This window comes from Hyperolius riggenbachi, chromosome 10, assembly GCF_040937935.1.
Source record: "Hyperolius riggenbachi isolate aHypRig1 chromosome 10, aHypRig1.pri, whole genome shotgun sequence".
Lineage (NCBI taxonomy): Eukaryota > Metazoa > Chordata > Amphibia > Anura > Hyperoliidae > Hyperolius > Hyperolius riggenbachi.
In genome coordinates this window covers 47301549-47310767 of record NC_090655.1, presented here as the reverse complement: position 1 = coordinate 47310767, position 9219 = coordinate 47301549, and the positions used below count along the sequence as shown (strand labels likewise).

Here is a 9219-nt window from a genome sequence, read left to right as displayed (position 1 = left end):
AGCTGCTGAGGACGACATCCCCTGGAGGTGGTGGCACCCAGTCTCTGTCTGTCACCGGGTCATCAACATCATCCTCCCCCTCCTCAAACATGTCCTGCTGGGATGATGACCCCCCAAACTCCTCTCCTGATGCATGGATGGGCTGCTTGACTGTCGCCACAGTCTTGCTGTCCAATCCCTCATCCCCCAAAGTGCCCATCAGCATCTCCTCCTCAAAATCGCCAACAACAGCAGACAATTGACTCATCATGCCTGGGGTCAAAAGAGTGCTGAATGAGAGGTCGGCGACTGACGGTGAACTGGCCTCCTCCCCAGACCCTGCTGGGCGGCTGCTGCGAACAGGGGTGGTGGTGGTGGTGGTGGTGAGGGTGGAGGCCTCGGATGCAGAGCTGATGGCGGGCTGCTCATCCTCCGTCATGAGTTGCACCACAGTGTCTGCATCCTTTTCCTCAATGGGACGTTTCCGACCCGGCTGGAGGAAAATCGGAGCAGGTGCTACATGCTGCTGCTGCTGTGTCTCTGCAGCGTGAGTTGCAGATGCTCCTGCTGGGCGGCGCCCAAGGCGTCCACGGCCAGTGGCTATGGGAGGAATGTTAGCCACTGACGCTGCTGCTGCTGCTGCGGAACTGTGCATGGTGGCGCGCCCGCGGCCGCGGCTTGCCACAATGCTGCTCCCTCTCCTCCTGATTCCCTTGCTGCCCTTCCCCTTGCCCAAACCGCGCTGGCTGCCACTTCCAGACATCTTCAATGTTTTGGGCGTATAGACAAAAGTTTTTTAAAAGGGCGGGTGAAAAGTGGGGTACTTTAATGGAGTGGGTTGGTTGGTGAGGTGACTGAGTGAGTGTCCCCTAGTACAGTAAGTAAGTAGTAACAGTCAGGAAGTACAACTAGCAGTTACAATAATCAGTAGTAATCAAGTAAATTTAGTGTGTGTACACTCAGACAGTGAGTGCACGCAGGCAGGAGCTAGTAGCCTATGAACACAGTGACTGAGTGTCCTAGACTCCTAGTACAGTAAGAGTAAGTAGTAGCAGTAAGAAGAACTAACTAATTACAATAATCAATCAGCGATCAGAAGGAAATGGAGTGTGGGTGTGTGTACACTCAGACACTGAGTGCACGCACGCAGGAGCTAGTAGCCTATGAACACAGTGACTGAGTGTCCTAGACTCCTAGTACAGTAAGAGTAAGTAATAACAGTAAGTAGAACTAACTAATTACAATAATCAATCAGCGATCAGAAGGAAATGGAGTGTGGGTGTGTGTACACTCAGACAGTGAGTGCACGCACGCAGGAGCTAGTAGCCTATGAACACAGTGACTGAGTGTCCTAGACTCCTAGTACAGTAAGAGTAAGTAGTAACAGTAAGAAGAACTAACTAATTACAATAATCAATCAGCGATCAGAAGGAAATGGAGTGTGGGTGTGTGTACACTCAGACACTGAGTGCACGCACGCAGGAGCTAGTAGCCTATGAACACAGTGACTGAGTGTCCTAGACTCCTAGTACAGTAAGAGTAAGTAATAACAGTAAGTAGAACTAACTAATTACAATAATCAATCAGCGATCAGAAGGAAATGGAGTGTGGGTGTGTGTACACTCAGACAGTGAGTGCACGCACGCAGGAGCTAGTAGCCTATGAACACAGTGACTGAGTGTCCTAGACTCCTAGTACAGTAAGAGTAAGTAGTAACAGTAAGAAGAACTAACTAATTACAATAATCAATTAGCGATCAGAAGGAAATGGAGTGTGGGTGTGTGTACACTCAGACAGTGAGTGCACGCACGCAGCAGCTAGTAGCCTATGAACACAGTGACTGAGTGTCCTAGACTCCTAGTACAGTAAGAGTAAGTAATAACAGTAAGTAGAACTAACTAATTACAATAATCAATCAGCGATCAGAAGGAAATGGAGTGTGGGTGTGTGTACACTCAGACAGTGAGTGCACGCACGCAGGAGCTAGTAGCCTATGAACACAGTGACTGAGTGTCCTAGACTCCTAGTACAGTAAGAGTAAGTAGTAACAGTAAGAAGAACTAACTAATTACAATAATCAATCAGCGATCAGAAGGAAATGGAGTGTGGGTGTGTGAACACTCAGACAGTGAGTGCACGCAGGCAGGAGCTAGTAGCCTATGAACACAGTGACTGAGTGTCCTAGACTCCTAGTACAGTAAGAGTAAGTAGTAACACCAGTAAGTAGAACTAACTAATTACAATAATCAATCAGCGATCAGAAGGAAATGGAGTGTGGGTGTGTGTACACTCAGACAGTGAGTGCACGCAGGCAGGAGCTAGTAGCCTATGAACACAGTGACTCAGTGTCCTAGACTCCTAGTACAGTAAGAGTGAGTAAGTACAAGTAGTAACAGTAAGTAGAACTAACTAATTACAATAATCAATCAGCGATCAGAAGGAAATAGAGTGTGTGTTGTGTGTGTACACTCAGACAGTGAGTGCGCACACGCAGGAGGTAGTAGTAGCCTATATGAACAGTGACAGTGAGTGTCCCTACGGGTACAGTAAGAGTAAGTAGTAAGTAAGTACAACTAACAATAATCAAACAGTAATGAGAAGGAAATAGAGTGTGTGTACACACAGACAGTGAGTGAGTGCACACACGCAGGAGCTAGCTAGTAGCCTATAAACAGTGACAGTCAGTGAGTGTCCTACTCCTAGTACAGTATAACTACAATACTATTAGTAAAGGACAGCAGAAATACTGGTATAGAATATGAGAGAAATAAACAGAGGACAGCTGCCCACAGAGGCAAGGCCCCCCTGAGGCCTAAACCTGTAAGCTTGCAGCAGCTGCCTGCAGTTCTCTAATGTAACACACAAGCTACTAACTAAAATACAATGTCTATCTAACTAACAACAATATAGGTGTATATGGCAGGTGTAGGTGAGCAAAAACGCTAGGTAAATGACCACAATAGAGCACTTGCTAAGCCAAAGCACAAAGGAGCAACTCTCTCTCTGTACAAGTCTCAGGCAAGCATGGAAAAACCTAACATGGCGGCCGCTATTTATAGGGTAGGGGCTGGCCAGGGTCCCCCTCTGTGATTGGCTGCCGTCAGAGGGCCTGGGAGCCCTCTGATTGGCTCTAAGGACATCAATCTGGGCTATGACGCTATTCGAGCTCGGTACCGAGCTCGAATAGCGCCGGGTGGCTCGAATAGCTCGAATAGTGAATGGGCTATTCGAGTGTACTCGGATAGCCCATTCGAATAGCTCCAGCTATTCGGAGCTCGAATACCGAGCTCGAATAGCTGAAAAAGAGCTCGAATATTCGAACTACTCGAATATTCGAGCTCTGCTGAGCACCACTGCTTCCCATTTCAGCCCCCTCTTTCATATGTAGAAACCCTTTTTCATGTTCAGTTGCCCTCTTTTGCAGCAGCTGCCCAAGGCCTGGGGCCTTTGCGGCCTTTCCAGAAATCCGACCCTGTGTGACGTCACACGGTGGACAGAGAGGACAAAGGTATTGGGCGTTGCTTGGCCCAAATTGATCCGCATGACGGTGGTCGGGGATTGGTGTACACACACGGGATTATTGGCTGAGGGTGTAGCTTCAGCTGACTTTACTCTAGGTTATGTATGAGGATTTAAAGAGAGTCTGAAGCCATAAAAATACCTTTTATTGGCCAGTTCTATAAAAGATTAAAATCATAGCTGATATGTCGCATCCCCGCATCAGAATGAGGTCTTTATACCCCCAAAATCCTGGGGCAAAATTCCACGACATTCCAGGTCATGGATTTTGCTCTGCCTCTGCTCCAGTCAATCTCCACCTCCCCCGCCCCTCTTAGTGAAAGAAGACTGAGAGGGGCGGGGAGAGGCGGAGATTGACTGGAGCAGAGGCAGAGCTACTGCACAAAGCTCTGCCTCTTCCAGGAAGGATCACCAAATTTTGCCCCAGGGATTTTGTTGCTTCTTGTGAGGAATAGAGCAGGAGGGCAGACAGAGTCGACACTACCATAGGAGCAAACTGGGCAATTTTCTAGGCAAGCTGCCGTCCAGCCACCCCCCCCCCCCCCCCCAGGTCTCTCCCCCTAAGTGTATAGTGGTCCCTGGGGCCCCTGCAAGGAATTTGGGGAGGGGAAAATGGAGGCGTCTTAAAGCTGGCTCAGGCCCCCGGAAGGGGCAGGGGGCATAAGGGCCTATTGCTGCTTATGGAGGGAGGGGGGCCCATGTCATCGTTTCCCAGGGCCAAGGCCGGATTTATATTTTTTGTGACCCTAGTGCAAGTATGTTGTGGCTTCCCTTTCCGGTGCAGCAGGGCACCTCCCGTTCCATGTGTAGCCCTCTCTTCCATGTGTAACATCCATGTACTTCAGCCACTCTTTCATGTACAACTCCCTTCTACATCAGCTTCTCTTTTCATGTGTTGCTCCCCATTTGCAGCCTAAATTTTTATATGTAGCAGCCCGTCTTTCATGTCCAGGTGCCTCTTGGGCTGCAGCTGCACAAGGTCCAGGCTTTTGTGGCCTTTTTAGAAATCCAGCCCTGACCAGGGCCTCATTGAGCCTAGAACCATCCCTGAGGGCAGACATCTGATTGGTTGCAACAAGCAGTAATAGAGGATGTTACTACATCTACCAGATGCAGTGATGCGAATGTGGTTGACCTCTACATTGTAGGTTGACCTCTACATTGTAGATTTCCTATTGGTCAATCAGCCTTTTCCTGAGGGCAGACGCAACCAAGTATTGCTGTGCTGCTGTTGCATCAGAGCCCATGTTATTATTTCATCATACAACTGTCACTACTAAAGTTCCAGCTACAACATTGTCAGCTTTAAAGAGACTGTGGAACATGTAGAAAGGGGATATACTCCTAAAAAGGAGCACATTTATATAGCCAATTAGCATATAGGAGGTATTCCCTAACTATAGTTATTTCTCATAGGCTGCAATGGAAACTGTAGAACTTAATGGGTGGAGCCTTCCTGGGATTGTAATAGCAAGGGGGGGGGGGTCGAGGTGGAGTTAGAGATCTGAGGAGCAGATCCTCAGAACACAAAGAAGTGGCGATAAACAAAAGGTAAAAATAGGGCTAAAAACATGGCATTTGCGCAAATGATGGTAAATGGTAACGACAAGTGCCTCAGCTGGCTATAAATTATGTACATATGTCCTTGTGAATCAAGCCTTAATCAGCTCACCTAAACTGGACCAATCAGCACCTGGAGTCAATAGAAGTATTTAAAGATTTTTGCCCATATTGCCCACAGGACACCGTTGATTAATGATGGCTCCCCTACCCTTAGGATATAGTATTAGGGATCTGTGTGTGTCTCCCTAGATAGTAGCAGTCAGGGCCGGCCCTAGACTTTTTGCCGCCTGAGGCAAATTTTTAAAAAATTGCCGCCCCCCCCCCCCCCCCCCCCCCCCCGTGGGGGGGCCGCCGAGCTGGAGGGGTAGCTGGCAGGACGGGGGTATTGGGCCAGCGGCGGGGAGGGGGGTCGGACCCCCCCCTCCCTCGCCTGGGTCCCGCGTCCTCCGCTCCCCTGCAGCCTTAAATAGAAGCAGCCGCTATGTGTAAGAGGAACGGGCGGGGAGGACACTCACCTCTTCCCAGCGTGCGCTCCACTGACGTCACTTCCTGCAGCGTTGCAGGAAGTGACGTCAGTGGAGCGCACGCTGGAACGAGGAAGAGGTGAGTCCTCCCCGCCTGTTCCTCTTACACATAGCGGCTGCTTCTATTTAAGGCTGGAGGGGAGCGGAGGACGGGGGACCCAGGCGAGGGAGGGGGGGGGGTCCGACCCCCCTCCCCGCCGCTGGCCCAATACCCCCGTCCTGCCAGCTACCCCTCCAGCTCGGCGGCCGGCTCCCCGCACCCACGGACGGGCGGGTGCTGCCCCTGGAAATTTGCCGCCTGAGGCAAAAGTTTCACCCCGCCTCATGAGCGGGCCGGCCCTGGTAGCAGTGACAGTTTTAGTTTAGGTTTTCTTCATGGTTTTGTGTACCTATTGTAGATAGCTTGTAAAAGCCTATACAGCAAAAATACAGCACTGGTGTTGTTGAACACAATGTTGTTATGTGGATGTTACCAAGGTGGGGTGGGGTGGGGGACCCGTGGAGCAGTCTGTGCCAGGTAATGGAGAGCTTGGCGGCTGTTTTGCACTTTTACGTGCTTTGAACTTTGGAGGAAGCCCACAGAAGTGCGAAGCGGGCATCAGACACTTCATTACCTGTCATCCACTGCTCCATGGGTACCTCTTGGTAACACCTGTTAGGAGATCCATGTAACAAAATTGGGGAGATTTTGAAAAGAGGAAATAGAAGCAAGCCTGTTTCATGGTAGTGCCGGACTGCCTTTCCATTAATTGTCGCATCATAAGAATTGGAGAGAGTTCTGATGATCGAAAGGAACAACTTGAAGGGAATGACTCCCGTTGAACTGAGGAAGTAACTCCCAATGGATGAAAGGAATTACTCTCTAAAGTTAGTCCTATAAAAATTTACATAAGTGCAACTCAACCTGCCTACCATGGAAGACTGTCCATGCCAGAAAATATCTTCAGAAAAGAAGAAAACGCTGGTTCTGCTTTGCAAATGAAGATGAAAAAACTGGAGATTTCTTTTAAGCTTGATGACCAACTAATGGGAATGCTTGACCTGTTTAACACAAGAAGGTGACCTATAGGCAAGGGGACTTCATGTTTATGTGACATGATGCCAACTGCAAATTGGGAGTAGTAGCTAAGCCATGAAATTATCATGAAGTTGCCAGCTGACTGCTCTAATGCGATTGCACAGCACCAAAATAAACGTGCAATCCCAACTACGTAAAAGCAGTGATGCAAGCCAGATTACGGAAACTCAGCCCTCTTTAAAAGTCAGTTTACACCCTGAGTGTTTCAAGTAGAACAGAGTAGACCGAGAGGAAAGGGGAGTAACAGCACAAGTGTGAGAAGAAGGAACAAAAATTCATCTGCAAGCAAACACTACCGAGAGCTGCACAATATTTCCTCCGTAAAGAAACAGGACAGAACTTGCCATTGAGCTTTACTGGATCCAACTGCTGTGTTTGGATTTAACCCTCTTGGAAGCCACTTCTCTGCAGCATGGAACCCAAAAAGGTACAATGCTTCTAATTTATTTAAATAAAAAACAAAAAAAACACTTACACTAAAAAAAGTTTGTAGTGCATTGTGTAATAATCTGCCAGCATTTATTACTGGTGCTGCCTTTCTGCAGCCTGCTCTTGGAGAGCTACACGGAGTATTGTGCTTCTCAAGTCTAAATTTTTGTTTTTTTCAACATTTTAAATAGAGTTTGTCCAGTTTACATTGGCTTCTGTTTGGCTAGAATTAGAGGATTTTTCTTTTAATTGTTTAAGATAGGTAATAACCAGACGATTTATAAAATTGGCTTTACAGTTTAGAGTTGTTTCTGAAACTGAGGAAAGGGGCAATTTTAACGCTTGTCATTTGATATAAGGCTAACATATTCTAGAGCAGCCTTTCTCAACCTTTTTACCCTGGAGGATCCCTGCAAATAACTTTAGGAACCCCTGCATACAATTTTTTGATCTCGAGGAACCCCTGCATTTATTTTTCAGGAGGCATGGTTTTTTATAGATCAGTGAATAATGTCGCACAGCGCCTATGCATAAAACTGGCGCCGCATTAAAAAGATACACTTATCGCTATTTATCGTTAATACTGCATAATAATGGCGCACAGGGAAAAAAAATGAAAAACGGCACACAGTAACGTTATTTATCAATAGCGCTGTTCATTTGCCAAACAGCAGACGTTATTGCGCACAGTAACGTTATTTATCAATGGCTAACCTACATAAGCCAAACTGCAGAAGTTATTTGAATGCAAAACGGTGAATCGATTTAATGTAACACTGTCAAGGTTAGTGTTAGGCACCACCAGGGGAGATTTAGGGGTAGGCACCACCAGCCAGGTCTTCGTGTTAGGCACCACCAGGGGTGATTAGGGTTAGGCACCACCAGGGGTGATTATGGTTAGGCACCTCCAGGGGGGTGGTAAGGGTTAGGCACCACCAGGGGGGTGCTTAGGGTTAGGCACCTCCAGGAGGGTGGTTAGGGTTAGGCACCACCAGAAGGGGGGGGGGGGGTCTTAGGGTTAGGCACCACCAGGGGGGGGGGGGGAGTCTTAGGGTTAGGCACCACCAGGGGGGTGGTTAGGGTTAGGCACCACCAGGGGGGTGGTTAGGGTTAGGCACCACCAGGGGGGGTGGTTAGGGTTAGGCACCACCAGGGGGGTCTTAGGGTTAGGCACCACCAGGGGGGGGTCTTAGGGTTAGGCACCACCAGGGGGTGATTAGGGTTAGGCACCACTAGGGGCGTGGTTAGGATTAGGCACCACCAGGGGGGGTTTAGGGGTTAGGGATTGGTACAGAGAAGGTTTTGTGTGTTAACGCTAAATAACTATAAGGCTTCAACATTAAATAGCGATAAGCGACAAATGGATTAGCGGCAACACCGTGCGCCATTTTTCGCAGGCGCCATTTTCAGATGGATCCTGGTTTTTAAAAGTTGGATGAGGCTGTTTTTTTTCACTGCCCCTTATTATAGTTTCCCTCATTATACTTTCTCCATATCCTAGAGCTTTTTATGAATGTGCCCATTATTATTCTGACCCGCAATTTAGTGCTTCTTTTTACAGTACTCCCTATTATAATGAGCTCTATTATACTTCCCCCACAATGGGGGGGGGGGGGGGGGAATCAAGGAACCCCTGCAGAGTACTTAAGGAACCCTGGTTGTCAAAGCCTGTTCTAGAGCCTTACAGCACGATTCCTCCCTAAAGGGGAGGCAAGACTTCACAGATCAGATCAAACAAAGTTAGATCGATTTGGTTTTGATGCCACTCAAGGCTGAATACACTCAGGTCATTCTTTTTCTTGGAATCAGCCAGTGATCTGTTGCCGTCATCTTTTGCCTCATCGACTGTTGATTTTGGAAATTTGACCTACTGAACGTGTGACATCTAAGAGTATATCTAGCGGGTTTGATCAGTTGTTGCTTATATTTCTGCACAAATCTAATGAAGATGGAGAAGACAAGGTGGAAAAACTGATAAGCAGTCACTGAAGTGAGAGGGATATGCAATCCGACACATTTCTTTCCTTTTACAGTGAAACTAAAGCAAACCCCCCTTCCCCCCCCCCAAAAAAAAATTAAAAACCGTATGATATAGCGAATGTATGTGTAGTACAGATAATGAATAGA

General features: G+C 47.8%; 1 protein-coding gene across 1 annotated transcript in view; it reads left to right on the top strand.

The window, feature by feature from the left end:
- Nucleotides 1-6828: 6828 nt before the first annotated feature.
- The window catches only part of LOC137533900 (solute carrier family 2, facilitated glucose transporter member 3-like), a 31735-nt gene continuing 29344 nt past the window's right edge, over nt 6829-9219 (top strand). The window contains exon 1 of the mRNA XM_068255200.1: nt 6829-7090. Coding sequence (XP_068111301.1) covers nt 7076-7090 — 15 coding nt within the window. The 5' untranslated portion in view covers nt 6829-7075. The remainder of the gene's footprint in view (nt 7091-9219) is intronic.